The sequence below is a fragment of the Onychostruthus taczanowskii genome, unplaced genomic scaffold (assembly GCF_017590055.1).
Source record: "Onychostruthus taczanowskii isolate IOZ18803 unplaced genomic scaffold, ASM1759005v1 scaffold77, whole genome shotgun sequence".
NCBI lineage: Eukaryota > Metazoa > Chordata > Aves > Passeriformes > Passeridae > Onychostruthus > Onychostruthus taczanowskii.
The window spans coordinates 2,756,929-2,784,256 of record NW_024505561.1 but is presented as its reverse complement, the minus strand read 5'-3'; the positions used below and the strand labels follow the sequence as shown (position 1 = coordinate 2,784,256).

At 38.0% G+C, this 27,328-nt stretch overlaps 1 protein-coding gene across 3 annotated transcripts in view; it reads left to right on the top strand.

Annotated features, from left to right (window-relative positions):
• The window catches only part of ABCC4 (ATP binding cassette subfamily C member 4), a 142,159-nt gene that overhangs the window by 16,924 nt on the left and 97,907 nt on the right, over positions 1 to 27,328 (top strand). For 2 of the 3 annotated variants that reach the window (XM_041423391.1, XM_041423393.1), the window contains exons 5-14: positions 3,712 to 3,801; positions 4,130 to 4,293; positions 8,348 to 8,473; positions 11,232 to 11,481; positions 13,639 to 13,743; positions 17,902 to 17,991; positions 18,343 to 18,534; positions 20,063 to 20,157; positions 20,267 to 20,353; positions 26,492 to 26,588. In XM_041423391.1, the coding sequence (XP_041279325.1) occupies positions 3,712 to 3,801; positions 4,130 to 4,293; positions 8,348 to 8,473; positions 11,232 to 11,481; positions 13,639 to 13,743; positions 17,902 to 17,991; positions 18,343 to 18,534; positions 20,063 to 20,157; positions 20,267 to 20,353; positions 26,492 to 26,588 (1,296 nt within the window). The remainder of the gene's footprint in view (positions 1 to 3,711; positions 3,802 to 4,129; positions 4,294 to 8,347; positions 8,474 to 11,231; positions 11,482 to 13,638; positions 13,744 to 17,901; positions 17,992 to 18,342; positions 18,535 to 20,062; positions 20,158 to 20,266; positions 20,354 to 26,491; positions 26,589 to 27,328) is intronic. The other variant, XM_041423392.1, reaches the window with a different exon arrangement.

Genomic DNA, 27,328 nt, shown 5'->3' with positions numbered 1-27,328 from the left:
CTGTTGTGGTTAAGGGTGGGATTTATTTTTGTTTGATCCCATCAGTGATGTAGAACTAGTAGGTTGTCTCCTTTGCAGATCAGAGGCTGCTCCCCTCCCTTGGGGCATCCATCAGGTTCCCTTGGGGAGTGGCAGCAGTTCTGTGGGACTGCTACTTCCCCCTCCAGGCAGGCAGGGATGCTTGGCATCTTCACCTTTATCCCTCCTGTTTGAGGGGGAAGAGAGAGAGTAGCAGACACAGTTCAGAATCAAGTGGAATCCTAAAGGCAGGGAGGTAGTTTTTTATTACCATTTGCTAGTTTTATTGTGGGAGTATTGCAGCCCTCCACTAAAACCACTGAAATGTGAGAAAGGATGTGTGTTCAGGGAGCTGTGGTTTCTTTGCTGCCTCTGTGTCCTGATCAAGAAATAACTGTCCTGAGCTACAGATAGAGTTAAGGCTGCTGTCAGAGGGAAAGTGGAGCAAGAGAAGTTGAGTTTTACCTACAGGAGGGAGCTGAGCAACATCCAGGACAAGATGCTGTTTCCCAGTTGAAAATGTCTGCTTCACTCTTCTAAAGTTGTTGGCAATACCCAAACTGTGAGTCTGTCTGCTTCCAAGCAGGAAATCTCTGCTGAGAATGCTGGAAGGGAAAATGCCCCATTTTTCTATTTCAGTGCTGCTGGAATAGTGACCTGCAATTTCAGACCTCAGCAAAGAAGTTTAATTGAAGAATCAGGACTGCACACTTTCTTTGGAATGTAAAAAAAATCCACATTATTTTAACCATTAAACATAGGTTCCATCAACTTAACATGAACACTTATACTACTGGTGTAGGTCATGTGAAGTTTTTTGGACAAAGCAGTAAAGTGAGGAGAGTAAAAATGTCCCCATTTTAAGTGGTGATTACTTTTGATACACACATTTATTCTCTTCCTTTTTTGATACCTTGCAAAGGATCCTCTGGGAACTTGGCTCCGACATGGCACAATGCTTTCTTGTACATAGACATCTCTCTAAGGTATTAATTTACCAAACTGATTATTGAAACAGAATTAATGGAAAACTTACATAGTGATGGTGTTTGTTGCTGAGTTGATGCTGGCTTAGAAGCTTGGAAAAGAACTATTTCTAATATGCACCCTTATTTCTAGAGATGGGATTAAATGGAAAATTAATCAGCCCTCATTTTGCTTGTGAGGGTGAGGGTTGAGGTAACAGCAGAACACTGACAAACATTTCTTGTAATTTGTCTTCATTATGTGCTGCTTATAAATAGGTTATATTTTCTCTTTAACCTCATATAGGCTTTTGAAAGAAACCCAGCACTTGAGCAGAGTTTGTTAATTGCTGTAGAAAAAAAAATCTTGAATTTGTAAGGATAAATAGATTGGATAAGAGAGCATTCTTAATAGACAATTTCAAGCATTCATAATTCTTAAGTTTTAGACCCTTTTTTATTTCCTGGAAAGTTTAGATCTAATTTGAACTGTATTCAAACACTTAAGAAGTTTTGTTACCAGTAAGAAGTATTGGTGATGCACATAAAAAACTCCTAACAAAAATGAAAGTGAAATGTGTCACATGATGACTCGGAATCTTACGTTTTGGAATCAAAGGCTACTTTTGGGAAACTGGTTTTTGTTGTTTTTTTTTTTTTTTTTAAGACTTAGCTTTTAGAAGTTCTTTGAGGTCAGTGTACTGACTTTAGCTGCGATGGAATTAGTTTTCCTCAGCTCATATGGGGCTATGTATCAGATGTAGTAAAAAGAGGAAGGTACCAAAACAGGACTTTTTGGTAAAAAATTGGTTATGAAAGTAAAACTGCTACTTTGCAGTCCAGATAGATCCATTCAGCCAGGAAAATGCAAGGCTTATTTCACTTAAAAAGAAAATAAAAAATCAAAACCAAGAAGGACTCAAGGAAATACTGAAACGGCATTGCCACTGATGATGGGAATGGCTGTCTCTTACCTGAGAAGACAAATCAGTCACAGATGAGCACCCTCCTTTGGGCTCAGATGCTTGTATGGTTCCACCTGAGACTGTCTTGGTCAAAATGAGCTGGACTCATAGAATCATATTAAAACTGGTTTTGTTGCTTGTGTAGAAGTAGCCAGGAAGAAGTCAGAAAGGTGATTGTGTGGCACGTCCGAGACAGACCCGGGCCATGGGCCACTAGCAAGACACCAGCGTGGTCTTCTGATGGCTGAGGTGAACCTCAGGCACCAAATAAGTTGTACAAGAGGTGCTGTAAGCATCCTGATGGGAAACTTCCCCAAACATGCATCATATGAACTCCTATTACTATGATCTGTGGATTTCTAACATCTTTTCTCAGAACTTACCAACCTTAATGTGTGGTGGGGAGCAAACATGATAGCAACAGACAACTACCTGGGGCATTTCAGGTGGATGAGAGACAGGTGGCTTAAGACAGGGAAAGAAGCAATAATTTTCTCAAATAACTAAATCTTCATATCTTTCATATACCAGTATCCTAGATTTATTTTTTGGAATGTCAGAGGAATTTCATGGTGGAGTTTTAAAAGTTTCTGCCTTTCAGTGTTTCTGCTGGTTTCAATGAAGTTAGGGTTGGGATTCTCTCTGTGATCAACAATGTCTTTCTAACACGAACGTGAGGTGCAAGAAATGTAAGGAGCCTGTTTGAAATTATGCTTTGAATAGTACTTTGATGGCTGATGTTCTTCTACTTGTTTCAAAATACTGGAACAGTATTTTTGAAACAATCAGCACTTTTCAGGTTTGATTTGGTTTCATTGGTCAAAAAGTAACCCTAATAATGTTTGGAGAGGGAGAAGTAGATGTGAGCTGCCTAAAAATATGAAGTGTTTTTCAGGAGTGAACTATTTCTGTACAGAAAAACATGGAACATGCTTTGTATATTTTTTTTAATTTGTGCTGCAAACCCGTGTTTTCTCTTTAGCAGGTGTAGAAGGAAGCAGGGTGTGTTACTGGTATTTTAGAGCAATTTCAGTTTGGACCTTTGCAGTAAGGTTCAGACTGCATATTTCCAGATGGGTTTTTTGGGGTGGGGGGGATATTTTATAAACACATTCTATTTTCTACTGACTAACTTTTTTATTAATGTGTAAAAGTACTTGATATTTACTCTTGGTTTTTTTCATAGCATGTGCTAAACTTCATTTACATATTTCAGAAATGTTACGATTTTTCTAGAGTTAGTGATTTGTAAAGGGACACTCTGATTTCCAGAGACAGTCTGAAATTAATAACTTGAGGGGTTTTTGCCTTTTGTCTGATAACAGGTTCAAAACAGAATTCTTTCAAGTGGCCAAACACTGTTCTGACTTTAATCTGGCCCTCAGGTGGAGTTTTCTGTTCCTGTTTTGTACAGATGCTCATAGTGAGGGGGAGAACAGTGCACATGGAAAGTTACAGCTCTTTTGCTTAGTGACTTGCTGTGTTGGTATTTTCCTTTTTTTTAAGCACTTCAGACATGAAGAGAGGGTGTTTTTATTCTCACAGTCCTTCTCTTGACCTTTTTTTTTTTAATACTTTTTTCTTTGAGACTTTGTTTAGCATATTTCATCTAATCCTCATTTTATCTAAGGCCCCAATGCTCTCAGGCAAAAGCTGAGATGTGGCTTCAATTTTAGCCCTGGTACTGTGTTCATGTATTTTGTGTGTATAGGTGTACTGTGCTCTATAAGCTGTGATAATTTGAACTGTTCTGACTTTTTTAGGCACTTCGTCTCAGTAATGTAGCCATGGCGAAAACTACCACTGGTCAAATAGTAAACCTGCTGTCAAACGATGTGAACAAATTTGATCAAGTAAGGAGTATTTTACAGATCGTTCCAAGGGGCTGAAGAAATTGTGGGGTTGGAGTTAAGAAAGTTTTGTTTAAAACTGGTGATTAAATGTTTCTAATAAACATTTCTTCTAGTTGTTTCTTAAACATAGAATATTTTGTGTTGGAAGGGACCTTAAAGACCATCTTGTTTCAACTCCCTGCCATGGGCAGGGGCATCTTCTCCTAGCAGGTTGCTCATAGCCCCGTCCGACCTGCCACAGGCAGAAGTACTTCCTAAATGTTACTAGGGGTTTAATTTGTTGGCTAAGAGCAAAAGTTAATTTCTGATTCTTAAACTATTTGTTTAGGTAACAATTTTCTTGCACTTCTTGTGGGCTGGACCACTTCAAGCTGTAGCAGTAACAGTACTTCTCTGGATGGAAATAGGCCCGTCGTGTCTGGCAGGAATGGCAGTTCTGATTATTCTTCTTCCTGTGCAGACCTGCATTGGGAGGCTGTTTTCTTCCCTCAGGTAAGGCTGCATGTTTTGGGTTGTAGCTGTTTTCTATGCTGGGTTTTAAAATGTGCATATTGGGTGGAGGCAGAGTGTTAACATGTGTCTGGTGATATTTTTTGCAGTGTCTCTTATCTTTGGTAAAATTTTTTAGATCTGCTAATGTGAGATACCTGAATTCCAAATTATGGACTTGAAGTGGTCTGTCTTCTAAAGATGCTGAAAGTATCTGCTGCTTATTAGGTATCCAGTGCATTAAAAGAGTCTGACTGTTCTGTAGCTACCTTGCTGTAGATTTCGGCATAGAATTGTGAAACTTGAGCTTTGCCTTCCTGCAGTAATTCTTGGGGAGTGGTTACTCCAAAGGGGATGTAGTCAGCCCTTCCCTGTGTGACTTACTGGGGTGACACAGGTGTTGCAGCAGAAGGCTCTGGAAGTTTCTTGTTCAAAGATCTTGCTCTCTCTGCTCCGTGACAAAGATGCAGAGCGAAAAAAGGAGAAGGAACTGAGAGAGAAGGGAAGAAAAATTTATCGTGGTGGTTTTGATGCCAGCTATGAGGTTTCCAGCTGCAAGGTTCTAGGCTGTGGAGATAAGAGTTTGGAGTAATTTTCCATTGTCAAACAAATTTAGTTTGTTTTCCTGTAACTTTATCCTAAAAAAAACCCAGCAAGACTTGCCTCTGTTTGGATTGTTGTGACAAGTTGTTGCATCCAGGTTTTCTCTTTCTTGTGCAATTAGCCATGCTTGACTTACATTATGATTTTATAAAAGGCTTTTACACCTAATTGGAAATATTTTTGTGTTCCTTTGCTCTGTACACATATACTTAGGAGTGTTAGGCATCTTTCTTTGCATCTTTTTGTTGAATGGGTTCCTTTAAGCTCTTTGGGTAAGTAAAATTTCTGTAAGTGAACTACTAGGTTTTTTTCAAGTTGTATTTCAAGACAAATTTTCTAGACGTACTGAACCTGGCACTGCCATTGAATGGCCAGGTATGAAGAGAGACATGAGAATTAAAAAATGAAAACAACTTGTAGACCTCTTCATTTGTAACCAGTGTGGTACTCTTTAGTCATTACATTCATGTGCTGTTTCCCTAATAATGATCCATTCAGAGTTCTCTGGCACATTCTAAGGGCTTTTCATTTTATGATAAAGCCTGGTTGTAGAACACTTACCATATATGTTCTTAAATGTGTATTTTCACTGCATGTGCAATATGCATGCAGAAGTATCAAGCTACTTCATTGCTGTTGTTCATTAGTTCTAAGTTTTTGAGGCTTGAGTCAATAATTAAAATACCTAGTGCTTAGCTGGTGCTTTATCCGTGGTGGCAGGCTTTCATATCCCCATTTTACAGAAGGGAAACTGAGGCACAAAGAGTTTAATGGGCTTTTCCAGGGTCAGACAATAGGGTGACAAAAGGTGTGTATTTTAAAAATTAATCTGTGGCAATGTAAGAGTGTTTGAAGTTTTTTATCCATTCAGTAACGCCCACTTGTTTGGATGCAGTGGAAGGAAAAGAATTTGTTGACCAGAAAAGCTTCTGCCTGTCTCCATGTACACAGATCTTTTTCTTTGTGTACAGAAATGTGCAATGAAAAGAAGGAGTTAATGGTAAAACTGGAATAGATTTTAGCTCTGAGTGAGCTGATGAGTGTGTTCACATGGCATTTGCTGGGAATCTGCATGGATTTAAGGAAGGCAGCCTATGAAGAAGTAATTTAAGGATTAAAGCTTTTGCTAAAATCCAAGCATGCTCGGTGTGGCAGTTAATTTGTGCTATTATTCAGAATTCTTCTTGTGACTCAGTCCTGTAAACATGCATGCACACCAGTTATGGGGCAGCCACTGGCCTCAGTGCTCTGGGAGTTTGCAGATGGGGATTTGGTATCCTGTGGAATGGTATCCACTGCTTTCTGCAGGATTTCTTTTACTTGCACAAGTACGAAAAGTTTTGCAAAATACACATGACCTAGTATGTTATTTGAGAAACAGTTCAATTATTGGGCTGAAGACCATTTTATATGTATTTTATTCGCAAGAGCTGGATGCTTTCACTGCTTAGTGATGCAAGTGTAGTATTGCTATTTCAAGTCCTTTTACTTGAAGATAAAAACTGTGTCTAACTGCTGTGTCAGACATAATTAAAACCCACCAAATATGCCTTGTGAAAGCAAAAAGGAATTCTGTAGCTAGCTTCATTTAGAATGGTTTTTAGTATCATAGAGGGGTCTTCTCAGACAAAAATTTTCAGGTCCTTTCTTACTCACTTTCTTATTGACATGCTGTGTGAGCATGTACTGGACTGATCTGTTTGTACTCTGAGCTTAATATTTTTGAAACCAGGGACATGCCTTTCTCTGCAGTAATTTACCACCAATGCAGTGGATTGCATTATACAATGCCTTATACAACATCACTGATCCTGTGGCTTCTGGTGTGTATGTACAAAATATGCTTATTGCAAAGCAGGGGAGTGTAACTTGAAAAAAATTTTTAAAAGACCACTCCCCCAACCTCATGAGCATTTTAAAGCAATTTGAAACAGGATGGTTACTATGATGACATTTCAGCAGGAAAACTGAAAAATTGGTTTTTTGAGTCACACCATTTAAAAAAAAGAAACCTCTGTTAACTTTATTATTTATTCTATCATCTTCAATTTTCTATTCTGGGGAGATAAGCCTGGAAGTTAAGTGACTTTCAGGATTGTAGGTGAGAGTTGTTTGCTATTGCAGAGCCATGACCAGCACATGCTGATTTTGTCTTTTCCAGTGGTGGTGTGTGTATGGGAAGAAATTATAAGCTATTACACTGTTCAAACAATTGTTTTTCTGTTACTGTTTATTTTTGAAAAAGGGAAAGGATGAAGTAGCAAAGACCAGCTCATTCCATGTAGATGTGGTTGGTTTAGGCTGTTATTTTCCTCAGTGTTATTAAGAATCTATGATTGCACTAGGGCTAAGTTTCTAAATGCCCTTTGTTAGTTCCCTTGTATAAATATTTTTAATACCCTGCTTCAGCCATCCTAACATCTATGGAATGCTGGTGCCAGGAAGTTTTTTAAAATGACGAGTAGATGCTTGAAATTCTTTCAACTTTTGTTCTTTAATTATGGTGATTTCTTACAGTGCATCAGAGAAATCTTTCAGGGGACAGGTTAAGCTGAGAAAGCCCAGTCACACCTTCTAAAAAGATTGGATTTTTTTTTAATGATCTCTGAGTCTTAACTTCCATTGTTATATGCAAAAATAAGTAATTTAGCATGTAAAGGTATGTTTTATCAAAATAAGGTCTACCATAGCTCTCCATGTGCAAAGTGTTTGTCTACATGAATGAATTCAGAACTGTAATAGGCTCTATTGGCATGATTTATGCATTTATTATGTGGCTTCTAAGTTTCAATGTTTTTTTCCTAATTAAAACTCTGACTTTATTATTTAATTACATATATATTTCATTTTTTCTATCAGTGCAAACAGTGTGGGACTGTTTAGTCCCACACTGTTTGCACTGATAGAAATAGATATATTTAAGTTAGTGTTAATTACAATTAATGCCTAAATAATATTTTTTAAGAAATCATATCTAGATTATCTAATGAATTATGGTTCATGTACTAAGCAATCTCTGCTTCAACTACAGTTAATCCTAAAAAGTCACAAATGAGGCCAATTTCCTTAACAACATCAGAAGAACTTTACGACAAGGGTGGTTGTTTTGGCATTTTGAAATATTTTTAAAGTAATTTTCTGATTTTTGTTTAGTTCTAAATGCAATAAACAGCAGATATGTTGTTTAAGGAATACTGCATGTTTGCACAAAGTGACATATAGTCCTGAACATTGAATCATCTCTCAGTTCCCTCAGAAGCAGGAATACAAACATACCAAGTGTGTCTGCTGTGTGTCAGCTTTAAGATACTGCTCTTCAGGAAAACCCTTTAATGCAATTACGGTTTTGTGAATCGTCTTTACAAATAAAAGCAAAAACTTCATACATATGTTATGTGCTCATAAATTGTCTTCTTTAGGGAATCTGAGGATTTTTCCTTTGTCCTGTTTTCAGAAGCAAGACAGCTGCCTTAACAGATGTCAGGATTAGGACCATGAATGAAGTGATAAGCGGTATGAAGATAATAAAGATGTACGCTTGGGAAAAATCATTTGCGGAACTTGTGAATGGTTTAAGAAGGTAATCCTGGAAAGATCCAGCTTGATGTATGATCAGTGTCATTTTCCATTTTTTACGTGTGAATAAGTGCTTTATTTCGTGCTTTAAAATGCAGTTTGCATGCACTTTTTGAACTTATTTTTTTAATTTTATATAGTAAGAGTGGAGGAATGAAGATATATTCTAAGGGAATAAAAGCTTTAAAAATCCTCCAAACTTCAATAATTCAGGCTTTTTTATGCTTCCTCTAACAGTTGTGTTCAAAATGAGCAACTAATAAGCTGTAGCAGTTGTAATGCAGCAATTTCACCCTCCTTTTGTGCATTTTATTACTCAAGCCACCTAGGAAGGTAGAAGGGAGAAAGACAGCAGATCAGAAATTCTATTGTTATTCAACTGGCAAGGCCAGCTGAGTTTGGTATCCTAAGACATTTCATTTCAGAGGTTCTTTGATATCAGATTAAAACATACTAATACATTTGATTTTCAGTCAGTATTTGCCCTTTTATTTGACACTGTAACAGTATTCAGTACTAAAGGTTAACTGTTTGGGTGCATATTTCTTATAAACTGATTTTCATGTCATGTACCCCTCCAGCATATGAGTAGAAGGTCGGTATCCTGCTGCAGATTATCTGACTTTTTCATTTTAGATGTTTAATTTTGGAAATCCTTTTCTTGAAAGGAATTTTTTTCCTTTGCATCCATGTGCAGGCTTGCAAATGTTCCCTGAGATGTTCCTCCCATGCACATAATTGTTTCCTCTGTTGGATTATGGGATTCTGTGCTGATTAATTTGTTTATGACTGATGGGAAGCTTTACTGTCTTGCATGGAGCCAGAGAGAATATTTCTTTATTGAAAGCTTCCTCGGTGGGTTGTATTCACATCAGTACATTTTAGATTTCCAAGTTAAACACCTCATTAGGATTAGAGGCTTCCTTTTTAATGTTGGGAAGAAATAAGATCTTCCAGAACACACCTTGAGTCCTATTTCCTTTCCTGAGCTGTGCTGAGGAAAACTGTAATTAAAACTCTTAAATTTAGCCAGATACTTTATTGTCCAGTATTTCCACATGGGCCCTTGACAGTGGCTAAGATGCCATCTGAATTCCTCCACTGCTCTTTTTTTTGTGTCTGTCTGTAACTGTTAGTTTCCTTTTATATAAGTTTTTGCCTCAAGACAGTGTAATATATTTTATGCAGCCTGCAGGTAGGCTGTAATTTATCTGGTATTTATGGAGAGTAGCACAAAAAACTTGCCGATTATCCACAGATAATGAGGGGATTATTAAGGATTATTAAAGGGTGGGAAAAGAGTTTCATCCAGGGTTGTAGAAGTAATTGAATTAGACCCAGTTCAAATAGTTTACATACAAATGTTCCTTCTCTGTACTCTGGAAGAGATTAGAGATGGTGAACCCTTAAGCTGAAAAAAGAAGTCTTTGAAACTCTTCAAAAGTCTGTCAGTTCAGCCAGTTTGGCAGATCTAGTGGGAAAGTTGCTTAACTAGTTTTCCAGTAGTGCATGCTGCATCTTTTTCTTCATTAGTGGTTACTTAATTTACTTCAAATTGTATAATCACAATTTACTAATCTTAATGTATAGTTCCAAGTGGAAGGCAATCAAAATTATTAAGATTTCCCTAAGAATTGCCAGAATATGTAGAAAGAGAAATTAGGAATTGTTTTGGGATTTTATATTTTATAGTATTAAGTAGACAAAAAGTGGAATATATGGGGAAGGAGTAAGTTGTTGTGGCTGTCTTGATAAAGAAAAATTATTATATTAATAAAGAGGTAAGCCTGATAGCATCCACATTGTAGTAGATGATAGTGCAGTAACATTTTGAGGATTGGACTTGTTGAGTCATCTAGAAGTGGAAACTGCAATTAAATGAAATGGAAAATGAGAACAAACATGTCAGCAGCTTTTCAGTTGCTGGAGGGAGACTTATGTGTCTGTGCAATACTTTAATCACGATTTAGCTCGGGCAATGGCTGTCAGAACAGTTGGCCTCATAGGTCAGTGTTTTCTTAATTTATGAACCAGAATTCCTAGAGCAAAAGAAGCCAAGATTAGGATCCAAATTGGGAAGGATTTAGACTGAGATAAAAGGAAATACTTTAATTCCTGTGATACAGCTTGAGGAGCAGCAGCTGAATAATGGCAGATACTTGGGCCATGGGCAAACTCCTGATCTTCTGGAAATTGCCCTGGTTTTTGTGACTGTAGAGTATGTGTTGGTCTTGTCATGAGTTTTGTGACTGAACTCCAGTGGGTTTTGATATTGGAAGGATAAGGAGTTTGTGGGTGCTTGGCGTTTTTTTCCTCTTTGCTATTGCATGCAGCCCAAAAATATTTGAAACAGATTATAATCTGAATTAAAATACTAGTTTGACTAGAGAAGGAAAAAATAGTATGTTAGTTTTCTGATTCTGAAAAATAATTGTTTTCTATAGCTATTAAGGTATTAAATGTAATTAATTTCTTCTCTGAATTTCCAAGCCTCTTAAATAATGGTTGGGTTTTTTTTTTTTTTTGTTTGTTTTGGGTTGTTTCTTTGTGGGGGTTTTTTGTTTGTTTGTTTGTTTTGGTTTTGTTTTGTTATTTATCATACAACATTTTCTTGACAGTTGTTTGCATATGAGTTGGGGTGATGCAAGGAGAGGAGAAATGTTATGAAAGTAGAATCCTGAGAGGGAATTTCCCTCATCCTGTTGTTGAGCGTAGCAGTAATGGCAGAGATCGATGTGATTTGTTTATGTTTTGCATTTTAGGAAGGAGATTGCCATGGTTATGAAAAGCTCTTACCTTCGAGGACTGAACTTGGCCTCGTTCTTTGTGGCAAGCAAGATAACAGTGTTCATGACTTTCATGGCATATGTGCTACTTGGCAACGTCATCTCTGCGAGCAGGGTGTTTGTGGCAGTGTCCCTCTATGGAGCAGTGAGACTCACAGTGACCCTGTTCTTCCCTTCAGCCGTGGAGAGAGTGTCCGAGTCGTTGATTAGCATCCGACGGATCAAGGTGGCCTTACTGACTGGGAGGGGCTCTGCATTCCTTCTCTTACTCTGTCTTTGCTCCTTCTCTTACTCTACCTTTGTCGCTGATAAATGCAGCCGTATTATGGTTTTGCAGTTTGGGATTTGTAATGAAATAACTTGTTTTGGAAATGGAATGTGTCGCTGCGTAGGAAGGACATTGAGACGCTTGAGTGCATCCAGAGGAGGGCAACTAGGTTGGTGAGGCGCTTGGAACACAAACCATGTGAGGAATGACTGAGGGAGCTGGGGGTGTTTAGCCTGGAGAAAAGGAGACTCAGAGGTGACCTTATCACTCTCTGCAGCTTCCTGAAAGATGGTTGTAGCCAGGTGAGGGTTGGTCTCTTTCTCCAGGCAGCACTGACAGAACCAGAGGACACAGTCTCAAGCTGCATCAAGGGAAATACAGCTTGGATATTAGTAAAAAGTTTTTTACATAAAGGGTGATAAAGTTCTGGAATGGTCTGCCCAGAGAGGTGGTGTCACCATCCCTGGATGTGTTTAAAAATAGACTGGATGTGGCACTTGGTGCCATGGTTTAGTTGAGGTGTTGGGGCTTGGGTTGGACTCGATCTTGAAGGTCTCTTCCAACCCAGTGATTCTGTGAATGCTGTGAATTCTGTATGCAGGTACAAAAAACATGACATGTCCTGTAGGGTGGGCTGAGATGTAGGAGAAAAGTGTGCATAGCAAAGAGTTGTTGCAGACATTTCTGAAGTAAGCGGAACGTGTGTACAGATATGCAGGCATGCTGGGATTGGGGTTTGAAGAACAAAGCAGGCAGATGGGAGCTACAGGACTCATATTTCACACTGCAGTACCCTGTCATCTGTGGAGGACAGATGAGAGCTCTAGCTTCTCTCTTGTGGCTGCTTTCAGTGCTGGAGTGAAGACTCAAATTCAGTATGAAGGAGCATTGGCAGTGCTGATGCTGGTCTAACAGAGCCAGCATCACGTTCTCGTGCTCTGTGGTGTTAACAGGAGTGTGTTGTACGCCATGGACCGCTGTGTTAAAATGCTTGGCTTCTCGCTGCGCTCCGTAACAATGCCCACCAGCTGGAGTCTGAGCAGTACCTCTGTGCCTGGAAAAGCCTAGCAGTAATCTCCCTGCCCTCCCATGGCTCCTGACATCCTCCTTCTGCTTCCTCTTAGTTACTGCTTTCTGTAAGTCTTCAGCAGCTGTCTCACATCTGCAAACTCTTAGCTGAGTACACGTTAACTAGTCTTGGCTTCTACGATCAAGATGTTCCTTCTCTTCCCAAAATATTGTCTGCTGCCGCCTGTTTAAGGTCTTTAGACTCTGTGAGTCAAAGGATAAGAGAATTTTTTTTTTAGGTTTTGTTGCAAAACTGTGGCAGCTGTTAACCTTAAAAGTTTTCTGTGGAAATAGCCCCTTATCTTTCTAAATGTCTTTGGGCTATTTATAATCTAGCATCAGGCAAGGTGTGGTAGAAGTGTGGCTATGGTACAAAGTGCATGCTTAATGCAAATTGAAGGAAAATTTTGCTGACTGGGTTCAACTTTTTTCTAATGTAGAATAGAAGTGCAGTAGTGAAAGTGAAGTGAGCCAACTTTGCAGATGTAAGCAAGTTTCTTTTTTTGTTCATGTCCTGGACTTCAAAATGAGGAAATGTTCAGAGAGTTTCTGTCTTGTATTGGCCACTTGAAGAATGCTTAATAGAGGCAGTGGACAGCTACTTACTGTATCCTCATTATTCTTCCAATGAAATAACATAAGCCTTTGCCAGCAGTGGAATGAGAAGGTGTTTCAATGACGGTTTCACCTCTTCTGCATGGAGAGTGGGAGTTAATTTTAAAAGTTGTTAGTAATTCAAGGAAAAGACAGGACAGGTTCTTAAGGTCCATTTCTTTCTGGAATTCTTTATTGAGCAGGTGATTGTTAGAGTCCTCTCCTATTAAGTCTGCACTTTTGGAGGTTCTTTGGGAGGGAGAGCAAGCTAGTTACAGGTACACTGTTGTAGTTGTGCATTGCCTTGGAAAAGCAATTCTTTGATTGGTTTGTGGTTGTTTTTTCCAGCCCCTTATTAATGTTGTGTATGCTGCCTTCAAAAAATGTGTTTGGGTTCCTTTCCCATTCCCAATCTCCCTTTAGGCAATATCCTCTGCTTTTATTTTATTGCAGAACTTTCTGATGCTTGATGAGGTCTCACGCTTCAAGCCACAACTGCATGGCAGTAATGAAAATATCATTCTTCATGTTCAAGATTTGACTTGCTCTTGGGATAAGGTAAATATACTTGCATGTTAAGTTCATTGGTGCTGTTGGCATTTGAAGTCTAAAATGCAGTTTGTGTATGTATGGTGTGCTGATACTTTGTATTCCATCCTTTGTGTTTGACAGTCCTTTCAGTATGTTGAGCTAACTCTGTGGAATAGTCCTGAAGACACTATCAAGTACATCTTGAAAGCAGCTATTTCTCAATACTATACTAAATGAAAAACTTTGCATTTCTCAGGGAAAATATCTCTTTTTATTAAGCAGCACTGTATTGTAGCTGAGGTACTTAAATTGGAATTGAGGACAGCACAGCAAGGTCAGCCTTATCATGTGGGTTTTTTTTCTGTGAGCTGCATGCTTGATCAGTCCATTAGTCTAGAACCAGTACAATATTATACTTCTCACAACAGGTTTGAAAGCTTTAGAGACGAGTCAGCACATATTTGTTCCTCTGTATTTTGAGACTGTTCAGCTACACATTTTTTCTGCTTAAAATGCACCAAACTCACCAAAATGGCTAGAAAAAGAGACAATAAATATGTGATAAACTTATTGTATATCTCTTCTATGTAGTAAAGGCAAGGGTTGACTGTTTCTGTTTTAAACTATAATTGCTATGTTAAGCATCAGTTTATGAGGAATTGTTGGTGTTGTTGCAGCCTGGCAGTATCCTCACATAAGAGAGACTTCAGTCTCCATTACAAGTGGTGGAAGCTCTAAAAATGACTTTTGCATATAAATGTAATGCAAATAAGACATCACATATTTCCCTTTCTAAGCCCTGTTCCCCTACGTGTGCTGTGTCCAAAGGAAGATCAGGTGTGAAAACATGTGAGGATCTACCTACTTGTAGCTACATAGCTGCAAAAGAAAATTGCTATTTTATTCTGCTTTACTTTCTCAAACTTCTCTGTGGCATCAGTATTTCTGAGGTATTGACCAAGCTTTTAAAAATTAATAGATATGAAAGGGTTGATTGTGAATACATTCTAATGCAAAATGCAGTGTATTGCTTAATCTTTGTTTTCTTCTCAAACTGACTTCGGTGCCACCATTAACAATTTACAGGAAATGGTTGTATAAAGTGCCCGTAAAATACTTTTTTCATTAGTTGTTTATATTCCATAAAGCAAGGTAGCATGACTGGAATTACTGGTTTCCTTTCAGTTAAAACCCAAACCCAAACCAAGCCATTCACAAAACTGTTAATGTAACTTCCATTTTGATATTTAATTGCAGTGTGCATGGGAGAAGAATATTTCTCTCAGAGCTGTTAAGATCTGCTCAGAAAGTTTCTACTATATACTCTTAAAATGATGCAAAATAATTTTATAGACTTGCTCACTGAAAAAATGTGGTAAGTTCTGATAGAGACAAGTTATGAAAGAGGTAATATAAATATATATCCTTTGTCAATTAGTAGGCTTAGCTTGCTACCTTGACTAAGTTTCTTGAGACACTTTGGATATCTGTACAGACACTCTAGAGCGGGATGATAATTTTTTTTTATTTTTTGGAGATTGTGTGCCAAAAGCGATACTAGAAACACCAACCAAGAAGCAACCCATGAATCCAAAATCACTTGATGTAAAAAAAAGGATTATTAGCTACACTTTTAGGAAAACAGCCTAACATGGTGTATTACAGTTTCTCAAAAGATAAACAAAACCAGTTAATTCCTGGTCACACTCTAGTTTGACTTAAGCAAGTATTTTCTGAGTACCACAGGCTAGTCTGATACCAGCATGGAACTAGGGATTCTTCAGTACAGCTTTTTACTGATGCTCCTTGAATTTACAGAGCAGTCTGCCTGCTCAGCTGAACAACTTCAGATTTAAAATCTCAGCATTTGAGCAGAGGCTAAATTTATTGTAATTTTAGTCCTTACATGAGAAGCCTAAGTCGTATGGTACTTTTATGCAATATATGATCTCTATGTCCCTTAGGTGGGCAGAACTATTTTATTTTCTTGTGTGTAGGATGTGTAAGGTCTGCCCAAGCTCACCTAAGGAGTTGCTCCCCCAAAGGGGTCATTCTTGTGTCCTTTTGTCCTTGCATTCTCTGTTGCCTCCCTTATGCTGGTTGTTAGTGCTGGTTTGTATGACCTTGTGGTGAAGCAGCTGGGAGGGATAAAGCAATAGGGAATGAATCACTTTTAATGAGATCAGTTTTCTGATAGCGGAGTCCCATAAACAACGCATGCAAGGTTAGGCAGAAGGAGGAAAGTTAGAGACGCAGCAAGTTGACAGGGCACAAGGAGAGCTGGGACATTTCTGATAATGAGCTGTCAGGTGTACTTAGCTGCAATATTAGTCTGTGCTCTAATTTAAGTGCCTCAGTTTAGTGCCTAAAAATAGGTGTGGTGAATTCAGGACAAATTGTCTTTAATTATAAGAAATGCTATTTTTGAAAAATATAATTTTTCTTAGGTGTGCGTGGCTGTGTGTTTGCTTGAATTACTACTTTTGTGTAGGCTCTATGATAACTTCCAGTACTGCTTTAATGTATAGTATGGCAGTAATAATTTAGAAACCTTAAAAAAATCTTTCTGTAATGTTTTTTCCTCTTACGTTATATTTTTTAAACTTTTTGATGTGGGTGGAAATGTCTTTGCACTTCTGTGAATACAGAAGCACAACCTCAAGACGTCTGAAGAAGGGCCTGTGTGTCCGAAAGCTTATTTATTTTTTCTGTATATACATTGATTTAGGAAGAGATATTTTCTCTTCCTACAAACTCTGTGTGAAAAAAAGAAGATCGTTAGCAGTCATGAATTTATAGAGTTCTCCTGACCTTAGCACTTAGGCGAGCACCTGAGCTGTGTGCTCTGGGCAGAGGAATCACCTGCGAGGTCAGGTGCTGCTTGTGGGGGTGTGGTGGGGTTGTGCAGAGGAAAGGAAAAAAATCCCGTTGGTGCCACCTTGTGGAAATGTGCAGTGGCAGCAGAAGTGGTTCAGCTGAGCTGCACAAGGAGCCCGAGTTCAGCTTCTGGCAGCCTGAGCATCTCCTGCGAGCCCTGCAGTGTGTCCCAGAGCTCTGGCAGCAGGGCTGCCTGCCGGGGGTTTCTCCTGGCACATGTGTGCTATCCCAGCCATCGTAGATCTGGATGGATACTGGATTTCTGTTTCTTCCCAAAAAATTGGAAATGAATTGCAGGCTTCCTCCTTTTCAGTCCCTGAATGTTTTTGTCTTGTGTCATCTTTTGTGTGGAGTTATGATGGTGGCCTTTTCAGTTTTCAGCCCCTTGAACTTCAAAAGGTGGCTGGAGATTTTGAGGTATTCTTAACCTTGCTCTTCTGTTTTTGGAGCTTAAGGCTGGGTTTTTGTTTAGTCCTTTAATCAAAGTACTTTTGGGGTTTTTTTTAATGCATATATTTTACTGTTTGCATTTCAGTGTCAGTCATGCTTAGTGCGGGCGAAGATGCAAGTGAAGGCAGATTGTGTTACAAAGGTGTTTTGCTTTAATGAGAGGGACCTGCACCAGGTCCTTAGAAATTGGTGTTTCTGACCTGAGCATCCTTTCTTTCCACAAGTAGGCATTTTTGAAACTTTGATAGGAGAGGTGCAACGTATGTTGGGAAATGAGCTCATCCATATCGTAAAGGATAGGCATACTAGAAAGTATGTGTATTAAACAGACTCTCCTAGGGTAGTACCAATGAATAGCCAGTGTACAAGATGGTTGTGTAAAATCAAATGGCATTTTTATGGTTTTACTTTGGATAGAGCCTTGACTAGAGCAAACACAGCCCTGGCTTTCCTGAGGCTCTGAGAGTCTCAGCTCTCCATTTGTGTGTGTGCTCAGAGTCACTGAGTGTGTTGTGCTGGGGCTGGGAGTGCCAGTGTAGTGGCCAGCACAGAGCTCGTGTTCCTGAGGCTGCCATCCAGATAGGTGGGCTATGTGGAAGCCCTGCTTCTGCTGCCTTTGGCCTCTTTATTCCTTGAGTGCTGTTTTAGCTGTGTTGCATGTTCATGGTGAAGGATGAGGGTCTTTCAGAAGTGTTCGTGAATTACTGAAGAGGCAAAAATCATATGCCTGAAAATATGGTGGGCATATGGACTGGTAGTTTATAGTGATGTATGCACATTGTTTTCTGTTTCTAAATACTAATTTTGATGGTTTATATCTCATTACTGAGAAATCCTGACTTTTTCTCAAATCCCCAGAGTTTAGAAACCCCAACACTTCAACAGATTTCATTTACTGTCAGACGAGGGGAGTTACTGGCTGTGATTGGTCCTGTAGGAGCTGGAAAAGTAAGTCTTAATATTTACACCATTTCATGAGGCTTTTGAGTCTGTCAAATGTGAAAACTAGAAACCTGAAAATATACAGAAAATACACACATTCCACATCAGGATACTGGCATTCAAGATAGACCATTGTCCTTCTGGGTGGGGAGGAGTTGATGTGGAGCTTAACAGTATTTTGTGTGTTGCTTCATGACTGCATGAAAAGGGTACTAGTGCTTTTCTACTGTTAGCAGTAGTTTGAGACACAAGGTGAAATAGGCCATCGTGGTAGTAAACAACTGCTCAGTCTTTGTGATGTCTTTAGTGCAACCAAACTTTTTAATTTTTACTTTATTTTTTTTAAATCTTTTCCAGTCTTCGCTCTTAAGTGCCGTGCTTGGTGAGCTGCCTAAAGACAAGGGTTTGATAAATGTTACTGGAAGAATTGCCTATGTTTCACAACAGCCTTGGGTGTTTTCTGGCACTGTAAGAAGTAATATACTGTTTGACAAGGAATATGAGAAAGAAAAATATGAAAATGTTTTAAAAGTCTGTGCTCTTAAAAAGGTAAGGTTTTCTCTTTGTGTATTTTCTTTCCATCGTTATTTTTATTTTAGTGTTCTTTCAGGCCTGTGGTACATGCTACAATGTACAATATTGTACAATTGTTCTAAGTAGCATATGAAATAACTCCCGTTGCTCATCAGAAATGTGTAATTATTTTTACTATCCTTGCATAAGGCATCCTTTTCTAATTCCCAAACCTTACACTAGGGGGAGGTATAGCATGTGTGAAGCACTGGCAAAATTGGGAAAAGCTGTTCCCTATTATTTTTTTTCATAATTGCATTTTAGCCCTTTTCATGCATATTATGGTAGGGGTGTGTGCAAATGCAGTAAGCAGCAGAAAACAAATGATCAAGCTAGCACTCTTTGTAACTTTGGTTTCATAAATATCCTTTATGCTTTCTTTTGAAATAAATGTTGTGTTTGCTGTATATTATGCATTGCAAACAGCTATCAAAAGAACCTTAGGGCTATGTACTGGAGAACTTGCTGAACCCAAGTAGTTTTATGAAAAAATATATTTGAAAGGTTTGTGTGCAAAGGAGTTTGTGACATGAGATATAGAAGAGGATTAAGCCAGATTTGTCAAGAAACAGACATTTTGCTTGGCAGCTAAAAAGGTTTTGTGCAGCATGTTATGATATTTCTGTCAGCAGCGACACAGGTGAAAAGCAGATGGTTACTGTAGTGAACGTTTTTTGTGAGATTTTTACACTTGGCAGATAGAGTTTTAGTGTCTCCTGCTGATATTCAGTCATGCTGTTGTCTAAACTTAAGGCTTTAATGACTTTAAAAGACGGCAAACAGCATTTTAAAAGTCCCCACTTCATATTGATGGTAGATTTGCTTTCATAGTTTTCTTGCAAATTTATGTGTCTTATAAAAGCTGTGAATAAGCTTTCAGAATATGTTTTGTAGCTTAATGTAAAACTTCTGTATTTCCTGAATAGGAAATATGATAATATGACATGGAACACTGTAATTTTGTTGTCTTATCCGCAGTCCTGAAGTCCCAAATTAACCAAATCTGTGTGATGAATGTTGTAGTTATTTTTCCTATGAATACATTGAATACTACAATGAATACATTGCAGTAAGAATAAAAACAATGCAGTTTTTAAGGATATTGGCAAGATAATTTACCGATAATAGTGCAGTTTTTATTTTTTGTGACAGCTAATTTTGTTCAAATAAAAGCTAATAAATTTACTGTTAGACTTTGTAGTATTTTATTTGATGGTTTGAATCGCCAGTAGATATTCCTTGCAAGGCTAAGGATAGTAGTGCACTTTCCTCTGGCACAGCTGTAGAAAAAGTCAACTTTAGAATCTCATCTATTTTTTCTGCTTTCTCAGGTACCTTTTGCTGAAAGTACAGAGTCATAAAGTAACTGCAGATATTACATTTAGTATGAAACCTTATATTTAATGTGTTAATACTTTTCAAATAAGAAATGTTACGTTGAAACAGCTTTGTCAGTCTTTGAAGTTAAAATTATTTTTGAAATACTGTTCTTTCACGTTTGCAGGACTTGGAATTACTGGCCAATGGTGACCTAACAGTAATAGGAGATCGTGGAGCTACTCTGAGTGGGGGACAGAAGGCCCGTGTAAATCTGGCCAGGCTAGTGGTGGTTTTTGCTGTTTCTAAAATTTATAAATTGTCAGATTCCAGTGACTAAAGTAAACCAGTGTAAGACTTTGTGATACTGACATTTCTTTAAACCTTTTAGAGCCGTGTATCAAGATGCAGACATCTATCTTTTGGATGACCCACTGAGTGCAGTAGATGCTGAAGTTGGAAGACATTTGTTTGAAAAGTATGTTACTGCTTTATTTTAATATAGAATGCAACTGTTATATTGTAATTGCTTATCAAAAAACTTGAGAAGGCATTTCTGAGGAGATGGATTTCTTCACAAAACTTTGTACATTCACTTTCTGATTTGTTTTTCCCCTATTTTATGTAATTGGAGAACACAGGGTAATTTCTTCCCCTCTATTTTTGGTTTACTTTGTTCTTTATTTTTCAAAGCCCTGTTTTGAAGATATTGTAAATAGAAATATTCTTAAGTGAATATGTGCCATTTTCTTCAGGAAAATATTGAATTTCATACATATTGGCGTTTGTGAATAATGGGATTTATGAATATTAGTACTGAGTGAAGAATAAAATGGGGTGGGATTTTAAATCTCTTCTTAGTTTGCTACAACTTTACTTGCTAGTAATAAGCACTTAATTCAGCTGGCTAAAGGAGATGACAGAACTGTCTTAGACTGTTGAATAAGTTTTAATTTTGATTCTTGAAGTTTCTTTTGGGTAGGTGAAACAGGCCATGGAGCCTGCAGAGTAGACAGCAGAGAGCAGAAATAGAAGAAAAGAGAATGTACACATTTACTATGTAAGAGAGGGATATTGGACCTTCCCCCATTTCCAAAGAAACAGGAGAGGGTTCATTAAAAGTCAGGTTCCCTTTTCAGTGAGTTTCTTCTTCTGCATCCCTCTGAAACTGTCTAATCTGAGGCACATAGGTGAGTATCAGAATAATTTGGTTAGTCCCAGCCAGTGTTTTGTCCTTAGTTCTCCACAGCTTGCAACTCTCTATGTTAAAAGGCATAATCTAGAATTTACTAGAAGGAAAAGCTTCTGTTGATGAAATGCAGTGGTCTTTGGTTGAGGCCTTCAGTAAATGTGTTTTGTTTAGCATACTTGCATCCTTTGAATTCCATGCTCCAAATACATGAATTAATTTGGTTTTACTATTGTTCTCTCCTGTCCTCCCCTAGATAATCATAAAAACTTGCAGAAATATTGCAGAAATGGTCATGGAAGTTGCACTGAGTAGCAGTGGCATGAATGTGTTTTTTCCCTATACAGGGAAGCTTTTAGTATCTAAATTTGAAAGTTGTGCATCCTGTTGATGTTTGCAGTTTCAAATCTGGACCCTCTGAAACCCCTTTAACTTTTTGCTTTATTTTACTGATGTTTTTAAAAGGCTATTGTTTGTTTCTGTCTGCTAGTATGGAGTAAGAGTTTTATGAAGTATGGGCTGTACGTTGATTTTTCAGGTGCCATGACTGATAGATGGAGTTCGTCACCTCTGTAGTTCACGTGCGCTATCAAATTCCTTTAATGCCTGTTGAAGCTTTCTAGGCTTCAGCTGCTGCTTTTCTGTTTCTGCACAAGATCTCTCTACAATTCCAGCATCTGACTGTATCAGTGCCTGAGTTCTGAAAGTGCACCCACCTGAGCTGTTAGCCTGTCTCTCCCTGAAGTCTTAAGGTCTCTCCATGAAGAGGGAGACGAGAAAGTACCCTGGTGCCTTGTGAAGGAGGTCAGGCTCCCTCTTCGGCTTACTCTACTTTTCATGTGAGCTGTGACACTGGCAGCATCTGCATTCTACTGCAGACCTGGAAGTGTGGATTTTTGCATGTGCAAAACCATAAAGGAGATAGAAGCCATTGCACTGTGTTTTGCTGATAAGCATGCGAAGATGAGGAGGAATAAGGAGGTTATCTCAGAGAATTTGAAACTCAGACAAGTAGCTGGGGTTGTTCCTGTACTTTCATTTTTTTCTCTGCAACTCCAGATCAGATTGAGCAAAACCCAAAGAAGTAGAATGAAAGCATTTTTTAGAAAATGGGCTGGGTGGAGTAGTACTAGGAAGGAAAACTGAGCAATGCCTCCCCACACAAGACTTTAGGGGGATTTTTTACAAACAGCTGTTTTCCGAGTGCTTCATGGAATCTGTAAAGGTACTGGGGGTAGTGGGGAGAGCGTTATGTTCAGTAAGTTGCTTTGAGAAACAAGGCAAGGCATGTACTTTAGTGCTTCCTGAATAGTGCTAGAAATGTGGAGAAGACAGAGAGCACTTGGGCAAGAATGATTTCTTAGAAGACGGTGCTGAGGAATGTCCAAAACACCACTTCATGCAGGCTGCTCCCCCAGGAGTCCAAACCACGAGGCTTAAAACAATGGATGAGATGGAAGAAACAGGGGATTTTTTAATGAGAATCTGAAGTGGATATTGTTCAGTTCACTCGCTCTTTTTTTTCTTGCAATTTTATGTTAAAGTTTATTTTTTTACAAGTGTCTAGTCTATGTGTTTACAAAGATAGGTATGTTCCTAGTAATTCCCCAAAGCTATGGCATGTGGATGGCTGGTTCATTACATTTGCTGCTTTTCTGTGTTCTCTTCAGCTACTGCAGTAAGTAGTTTAAAACATACAAATACTTTTCAAATGAGAAAGAATGCAAGTATTACAGCTCCAGTGGGAAAACAGACCATGATATTATTAATGAAGGACTTTAGCTCTTAAGAATTTCTTTATGATACAGACAAGTTGTTCTGTGGATGATGGAGTAGATAAAGGCAGTTTTTCAATTAATTCCTCTTTCCTGGTCAGTTTCCTTGGAAGGTATAAACTGAAGATTTCCTATTTTTGTGTTATTTGTTACCTTTTTTCCTGTGAGTTCTCCATAGTACGCACGCTTCAGCCTTTTTCCATTGGGGGGGTTGCCAGTATAGTTATATGGTTTCTTACATATTTGTATTTGGATATTAAAAAATGCTTTTGTTTTATATTTATTTAATTAAAAATGGCTTTTAATTCACTTTTAAGAAATCCAGTATTTTGAGACCTCTAGTTTCAAAATGAGGCACAGCCATCACAGATCCAGTAGCACATTTCTTTGTATGGTGAAGTTTGGAGCAGATGAGGATTTCTAAGAAAATAATTCAATTGCACTTGGATCTCAAGGAATTTCCTACTCTCCTTTTTTATCTATATATTTCTATAGATTATATGGTTCCAGATCACCTGTAGATAAGAGTCATGTTTTTAAAAGTGAGATTTATATTTCATCAGTCTGTTGTGACATGCCTTTCTCCAGGTATTGTTACTTCCTGTGTATCTTTTCCAGTGACAGGAGCTGTGTGCCAGTCTCAGCTGATGATCAGCCCGATTTCTTTCTCTTTCTCCTCTGTGCTTGTGAGAGTAGACAGAGTTGCAGGACAGTTTAGGAATCTTTAAAATAAGACCTAAAGTTGTGATGGTTTTTAGGAGTGGTATACACATCATTCCTAGTATCAGACAGAATTAGCATAGAAAAAGTTCACAAACACCAGGATCTCTGGCTCAGAAAGTTCCTAATATATGGACTCTGGAAGCTGGAAATGTGTGCCAGAGGAAGCATCTCCCTGTGTACTTTTTCCAGTCATCCAGTGCTACCTGGTGCCTGGAACAGGTCAGTGGTTTTTGTGGACCAGTCGTATTTATTTGTGACCAGGACTTGTCATGAGATGGAGATAAATGATTATCAGGGTAGGCATAGAAGCAGAAGCAACAGAGTAGAAAAAGAGACAGCAGAGTAGAATGTGTAAGGTATGTGGGTTTTTTGTCTCTGGCAAGCATAGCACACTTATAGCACACTTTTTTTTTAATTTTGTAAATTTTGAAATGTGCAAAGCTAATGGGGGATTGTTCTCCCTAAACTGCTTAAATTTAAATGGAAGAGAGAGGAAAACAAATATAAGAAGTAGATTAATTTAAAAAATGGTTTATGCCTGTGAGCACTTCTGCATGTGCTTTAATTTCATTTCAGTGGTTATTTTCACTGAAATTAATATAAGTATTAACTAGAGTAAAGTTAAACTTGCATGTGAACTTCCAAAAAGGAGAGGGAGAAAGAATGGTAAGGAAGAAAGTAGAATCATTAAAGAAGAGACATTTTGCAGAGGTGAAAGAAAGCTGGTTCTTGGAGATAAAAACTTAAAAAAGATTGAAGGAAAACTTGTCTCAAAGAAAAGCAGACCTGATAGGGAAGGAAGAACAAATGAGGATTTGCATGCAGGAAGTGCAGAGACTCTGCCTTTGCGCAGGAGAGCGCTGTGTTGTTGTAGGCCCCTTTCTCAGTGTCTCCTGCTTCATGCTCTGCACTATCAAAGCTCAAGCTAATTATTTTTTAATTGTGTAGTAGCTTGCTATCAAAGTGTAGTGGGTTTTTCAAATGGATTGTAGTATCCTGTTACTTAAGTTTGTTAACTTAAAATACTCTTTGCTTATTTTTGTTGAACCGGGTGTAGTTTCTAGAGAGGTCTGTTCTAATTCTGGTATTTATGATGATGTAAGAAGGTCATTGATGGTACATTTTTAGGTGAGGGAAAACCAGGCAATGCTAAAGGCAGTTCTGGAAACAGGTATTTGTGACGTTTTGGCTATGGGATGTGAATTAGTAGGTGCATGCAACAGGGAAAAGTGCAAAGTGTTGAATCCATGAAGGTACAATGAGCAGGGATCAGTAGTGTGGTAGTTAATGGAAAAGGAGGTCTAGAGTGTTGTAGATGACAAACCCAGTATGACTCAGTAATGTCAGGGTCTTGTTAAAGAAATGGCACCTTGGGATTTATGACTAGTACTGTGTGTGGCAGTATAAGTAAAATAATACTCCTGTTAAGTTTTGCACATGTAAGTCTCAGCTGAAATAATGTTTCAATTTTGTGCCCTTCAAAAAATGTATTGACCAACTTCATACTCCAGTATAGGTGGTCAGGAACATTCAGGTGTCCAGGGCAGGGAGGCAAGAAAGAAAGCGATCTGCAACTTAAAAGAAAAGTCCATTTGGGAGACTTCTTTATTACTTTTATTTGTTTTTCTTTCATGTCTGGAGGAGAAGGACTTCAAGTATGGAGGGACCTTGTACACAGGAATGAAGTGGTCTAGGGGCCCTTGGGGATGTAATGGATTGAAATTGCACCAAAGGACTTGAACTTCAGAGAAAAAAATTATAATGGCTAGGGTAGTTTGTCCCTGGAATACATTTTCAAGGGTGTTGAAATTTCTGTTTAGCTTAAACATGGAGAAGAACCCATTTAACTTCTGCCAGGAACATTTTTACGTTTAAATTGATTCCTAGTTTGGGAAGAGGATGCAACTTCCACGGTCCCTTCATCTCACTTTTTTTTGTACTCAAGAAAGGCTGAAGAACCTTTGGGTGTTCTCTGTCTGGATCTCGTGTGACTGTGTGCACATGTGTGCATGTAATAAATGTGACATTGGTGACTGCAGTTTGTGCAGCGGTTTGTCCTGTTGTCATGCGTGAAGTGTGCTCACAGTCTAACAAAGTCTGCCTGTTAACAGTAGCGGACAGTCCCAGGGAAGGTGAACTATCTGGGTTGTAAAAGGTGGGTAAAAAGGTTGTGGCAGTGCTGGGCTGGCCCCAGCAGATGTCTGAACTCTTGGACCATTACATGCCCTGCTGAGAAGGCTTTCCATGGATTCTCTGTACCATCAGTGAGAAAGGGACACGCTATCAGATCGTGATTCACTTAGAATTGGGCTTTTCACCTGGTTCTTGTTCTTCAGTTACACAGAGCAGTACTTCTAAAGGTAGATGGATGAAGAAACTAAGCCTTAGTAAACCAGTTGGAAAAATAAACACGGACTATTTTGGAATGTTTTGGGTTTTTTTTTTTTCCTTAAATCAGTAATATTGTTTAATTCTCCAGAAGTTTCTATGGCTCAGTGTTACAGCTGGTCTGAAAGGTTCTCTCAAGGAAGTTACTTTTACTGGCTATAATTCTCCTTAATTTTCCACAGCATCTTGCCCTTCGTTCTCTTTCCTTTAGTATAACTTTTTTTAAATACTCTCTTTGCAATTTAGTTTATGACATGTACATTTGTGACAAGAATGTTTAAGACGACTTTAATGAAATGTCTTATTGCCTCCTCTTTTTTTCCAGACCAGAAATAATTATATTTCATTTCCCTACCTTGAAAACTTAAGAAGTTAAATAAGGAGTATGTTTGTTAAGGTTTTATATAGTTTTTGTAAATATAGTAAGCATGGTCATCTTCTTATTTTAAAAACTGTGTAATTGAATAGAAGAGGTTTTCCCAAAAGTAAGTAAAATTTTTTAGGACATTTAATTTTAATTAATTTTTCAATCTCTTTGCAGATGTATTTGTCAGGCCTTAAATCAGAAGATTTCTGTTTTGGTCACTCACCAGCTGCAGTATCTCCGTGCTGCAAATCAGATTCTAATTTTAAAGGATGTAAGTGATTGCAGTGTCTATACTTATACTTTTAAATTATCCTTTTTAATACAAGAATGGAAAAAAAAAGGTCAGGATACTTTTAAATTATCCTTTTTAATACAAGAATGGGAAAAAAAAGGTCAGGTTTTAATTTTTAGTTTGTAAATATATTTTCTGTCTACTTATGACTACATATGGTTTTTAAGTTTTACAGTTATTAATAAGCTGGTTTTTCTTGGAATATCTTCCCTGAAAAATCTGTTTCTAAATTTTATCATGCATGTAAATAATGTTGCATTAATAATACTTATTTCTTCAAACATTTTGTCTGATTTTGAAATAAAAGTTTTAGCTTTCCCTTTCTTCAAATTTAATACACTCCGAGACTGTGTTAATATTTTGCTTTTGTTCTTGTTTCTTACACTTTTGTGTGAATAAAGAACTGTGTTAATTTTGCAACAAATCAATTTTTAAATTAAGGCTGAGAAATAGTCTCAGATGCCTTTGAGAATGGGCATGCCTTCAGTACAGCTGGTTCCTTCCCGTCGTCATTGTACCAGATACTGAGAGGCAGAGAGGAAATGCAAGGACTGCACTTGGGGCTTTTTTTCCTGTTTTTTTTTTTTTTTTTTTAAGGCTGGGTAGTGAAATATTTGAAATTACTTTTGATGCATCACAATGGTGCAAAAAGGGGCACTGTCCCTCTTTTTCTTTACATTCAGATTGCTTTAAAAGTTTCAGTAGCTCTTGAGAAATGA